The sequence below is a fragment of the Euphorbia lathyris genome, chromosome 5 (genome assembly GCF_963576675.1).
Source record: "Euphorbia lathyris chromosome 5, ddEupLath1.1, whole genome shotgun sequence".
In the NCBI taxonomy this organism is placed as follows: Eukaryota; Viridiplantae; Streptophyta; class Magnoliopsida; order Malpighiales; family Euphorbiaceae; genus Euphorbia; species Euphorbia lathyris.
The window spans coordinates 64,637,598-64,641,867 of NC_088914.1; the positions used below are offsets into that span (position 1 = coordinate 64,637,598).

Sequence of the window (4,270 nt, forward strand, 5' to 3'; positions counted from 1 at the left end):
TGAAACGTTCAAATTTTGTAGCTCGGCCCAAAACATCCGAACAAATGAACCCAATGCGTATTAACTAGCTCAGCCCTAACACTTACCAAAACTGTTGAATAACCAAAGTTATGCAGGCTAAACACGACTAGGCTAAGGCTCATTTTGATTAAAGTAAATCACTGAAATTAATGTATTATTTAGTTTAAATGTATTGGATGAAACGCTTAAACTAACTTTAGTATCTATTGAAATTTTCTAATTAAATTCTAAAATATTTATTTTTTGTTTTTATTAGGAGCGGCCTCTTACCAAATAAATTGGGAGGGAAAGGCTTGCCCCCAGTACACCCTTATGGTGGGACCCCTCCCCGGACCCTCGCTCAGCGGGGAAGCGTAGTGCGACCGGGCCGCCCTTTATTAGTAAGGCACTTTATTTAAGTTTTGTACATGGCACGCGAAACTCATGACTGACCATATATGCGAGTGGTTTATTAAATTTATGTTTTGTTTAGTTGTAATTTTTTTATTTATACGTTAGTTTTTAATGGCGTAAGGGTGTCTTTGGATATAATTGAAGAAATATAGCAGTTAGGTAATGGGATGAGATGTGTAATTAAAAAATAAACGGTTAAAGATTTGAAATTGATATTAACCATATGTACTCTACTCTTTGTCATCTATACTAAGAATCCCTCATTGATTTTGGCATCAGAATGTGCACGCCTGTCACACATTGTCCTTCAATTGTTTATTTTTATTACAAGTCTTCTTTGCACATCTAACGGACAAAGTGTCTCGCATCAATTCATATAATGTTTATGTTTAATTTCCCTCCTAGTAATCAATGTTATCAATCTTGGACCGGACCAACCGGTCGGACCGGGAACCGGTGAGGAGTCCAGTCTGAACTTGACTGGTTCAATACATGTTGAAAAACCCGGTGTGAATAGGAGTTGAACCAGCGACCGATCAAACTGGGAACCGGTGCAACTTCGGTTCAGTTGGCAGAGAGCCCTCTCTAAATTTTACCGACAATCAAAGAAAAAGCTTTGAAAGGATCAAGAACATTTAATATCAGAAATTACTCTTTGAAATAGTAGAATAGAGAGAATAGAGAGAGAAAGAAAGACGGTGGAATAGCAGCTCGTTAAAGAAAGGTTTAAAGCACTTTTTGGCCCATGACCTATCCAAAATTTGTGTATTTGATCCCTGACTTATTATTTGGTCATATTTGGCCCCTAACCTATCAAATTAGATAAAATCCAACCCATATTGAATGAAAAATTAACTCGGTTGGAAAATTAACGGCAGTAACCAATACAAAAATGACACATGACACATAAATAAAATTAATTTTCACTCTATCAGAACACTAGAAAAAGTTTTTAGGATTTTTTTACTGTGTAAAATAGTTACTGTTGCCATCTCCAGTTGAAAATTAATTTTATTTATGTGTCATGTGTCGTTTTTGTATTGGTGACTGCTGTTAATTTTCCAACGAAGTTAATTTTCCATTCAATATGGGTTGAATTTTATCTAATTTGATAGGTCAGAGGCCAAATATGACCAAATAATAGATCAAGAGTCAAATACACAAATTTTAGATAGATGAGGAGCCAAAAAATGCTTTAAGCTTTAAAGAAAATGAAGTGGAAGTAGGTTTTTGGAGTCACACTTAAAAAGGATGATGGGCTAGGTTAGTTTTTATTGGCCCAAATAATTTTAAAGGCCTAATTATGTCACAATGGAAGCAAATCATAATTGGCAAAGAAAAAGAAAAGAATCAGTGGAAATTAAATGGTACAGAACAGATTATGTCACAATGAAAAAAACATAGCGGTAATCATATTATGAAAAATCTGGAATAAACTTTAGGTTTATGATAAAAATTCAAAATTTCACTAACTTTAATTGTAAACTTTAATTGTAAAATTAATAAGAAACATGGTATTCTATGTAATTTTCTCTTAGTAAAATAGGTAATTTACTATATTACTCATATTCATTAGGTGTCATTCTACTAAATAGAAATAGGTTTTAAATTAATTATAGTTTTAAATTAATTATAGGTATAAAGATTATTTATTTATTTATTTATTTATTATGTCATCCGGTCCGATTAATTCGAATCATCCGATCCGACCAAGTGAAATGACCCGTGATCCAGTTATAAATTCGGTTTGATATCCGGTCTTGTTCTGATAACATTGCTAGTAATAACACCCATAAAAAAAAAATTTAGGACCACCCTGAATACCATCTTATAATCTTGAACTAAAGTATATAAACTAGCAAGGTAGATGTTGATCTCGATAATATATATTGAATCAATTGAAAGCCCAGCTAAAATGGTTTCATTTGTTTCCGGAAACTGCAAACGTTGTTTGAATTTTTATTCAATCCATTACAAAATTTATTTCTCTTCTCATCAAGGACATATAATCTTAGAGAAACTAATAAACCTTAGGCCTTATTAATACGGATAACATCAAACTCTAAAGTTACATAAACTTTTAGGCGGAAGATTTGAGAGTATTGGCAACGTCGATTACAAATCGATATTTAACATCAGCCTTCAGCAAGCGATCCATGGCCGTATTGACATAATCAATCGGTATAACCTCAATGTCAGCAGTGATGCCATGTTTGGCTGCAAAATTAATCATCTCTTGTGTCTCCTCCATTCCTCCAATACAACTTCCAGCAACCATCTTTCTCTCTTTTTCATCGTATATTAATCAAATTAATGGCTAAGTTGAATTAATGTAAACAGAAATTTAATTAATGAAGAGAAGTAACTTACTTGAGAGCAATGGGAAAGCAGGTAGTTCAAGTGGCTTTTCTGGGGCTCCAAGCAAAACTAACTTTCCATTAGGTGTCAATAAATCTAGCAAAGGCATCAGAGGATGCATTGCTGATACTGTATCCATTATGCCATCCATTGTACCCATTGCTGCCTTCATCTGATCAGGATCACGGCTGACCAAAAATGAATCAGCACCAAGATTCTGAATAACCTCCTCTTTCTTGTTAGGAGATGTACTAATCACTGTCACTTTCAAACCCATAGCTTTGGCGAATTTGACAGCCATATGACCAAGCCCGCCTAGGCCTACCACGCCCACATTCATACCTGGCTTGTCGAGTCCATAATATTTCATGGGGCTATACACTGTGATCCCAGCGCATAGAAGTGGAGCAGTAACATCAAGAGGAAGATTATCTGGGATATGAACTATGAAGTGTTCATCCGTAACCATTATGTCTGAATATCCTCCATAAGTAAGAGTTCCATCATAGTACTTTGAACTGTATGTGAGAATCATTTGTGGGCAGTAATTCTCAAGATTGCTGCTGCAGTTTTGGCATGAGTGGCATGATCCAACCATGCAGCCCACGCCTACTTTGTCTCCAACCTTGAAATTTTCCACCTTGCTCCCCACCTCTGTCACTACTCCCACAATTTCGTGCCTGCATTCATATGTATAATACTAATAAGAATCAGAATCAGGCCAATAAAAGTGTGTTTTGTTCTAACAGATGATTGATACTTAAAAGCATACCCAGGGACCATAGGATACATGGAAGAGCCCCATTCGTTCTTGACCATGTGAAGGTCTGAGTGACACATTCCGCAGTAAAGTACTTTGAAAGACACATCTTTCTCTCCTGTAGCCCTGCATTCATTAACAAATTCATCATTAATTTGCTTATTCAGTGCTGTGCTTATATATATATGATATAAGAAAGGCAACCTCCTGGAGAATTTGAAAGGAGATAGTACGCCAGATGAGTCTCTGGCAGCCCATCCAACGGCCTCTTTTGGGTGTTCTTTCTCCGGTGATAAGGCAGCCATTAGTGAGTTGTTTGCAAAGAAGTGTTAAAGTTTAGTGAATGATCAGTGATGGGTAAATTATGTCTATATATAGGCATAGTGGATGAAAGTGACGCATAAGCTGAGGCATTTTTCTTTGGTAATTACGTACCATCTGATCTATATCATTTCCCTTTCTAGAATAGTCGAAAATATTTGATTTTGTGGACCGCAGCCCACCAAGTCAAACTATTCTTCTTCTTCTTCCAGGAAAAGAAAATTGTTGAGTAAAGTTACCTTAAACATATCAAAGTACTAAAGTACAAAAATGTTTTTTTTTTTTGGTAAGAACAAAAATGTTTAGTTAATCAAACTATTTCTAAATAATTTTTTATTATTATTTATATATTATAAATGTTTATACGTATGTATATTATCTTTAAAGTTTTAAAAAATTATAATTTATTTTAAAATT

The 4,270-nt window shown here is 34.7% G+C and overlaps 1 protein-coding gene across 1 annotated transcript; it reads right to left on the reverse strand.

The window, feature by feature from the left end:
* Positions 1–2,312: 2,312 nt before the first annotated feature.
* LOC136228560 (probable mannitol dehydrogenase) lies at positions 2,313–3,891 on the reverse strand. The gene is made up of 4 exons (XM_066016985.1): positions 3,737–3,891; positions 3,545–3,658; positions 2,785–3,452; positions 2,313–2,700 (listed from the first exon to the last, which is right to left on the reverse strand). The coding sequence occupies exons 1-4, from the start codon at positions 3,835–3,837 to the stop codon at positions 2,495–2,497; spliced, it is 1,089 nt and encodes a 362-aa protein (XP_065873057.1). The 5' UTR covers positions 3,838–3,891; the 3' UTR covers positions 2,313–2,494.
* Between the last annotated feature and the right edge of the window lie 379 nt (positions 3,892–4,270).

Coding starts and splice junctions, on each gene's coding strand:
- LOC136228560 (XM_066016985.1), bottom strand. CDS start 3,837: ATGGCTGCCTTATCACCGGAGAAAGAACACCCAAAAGAGGCCGTTGGA. Junction 3,453..3,544: donor ATGTATCCTATGGTCCCTGG/GTATGCTTTTAA, acceptor ATATGAATGCAG/GCACGAAATTGTGGGAGTAG. Junction 2,701..2,784: donor TGCTTTCCCATTGCTCTCAA/GTAAGTTACTTC, acceptor ACGATGAAAAAG/AGAGAAAGATGGTTGCTGGA.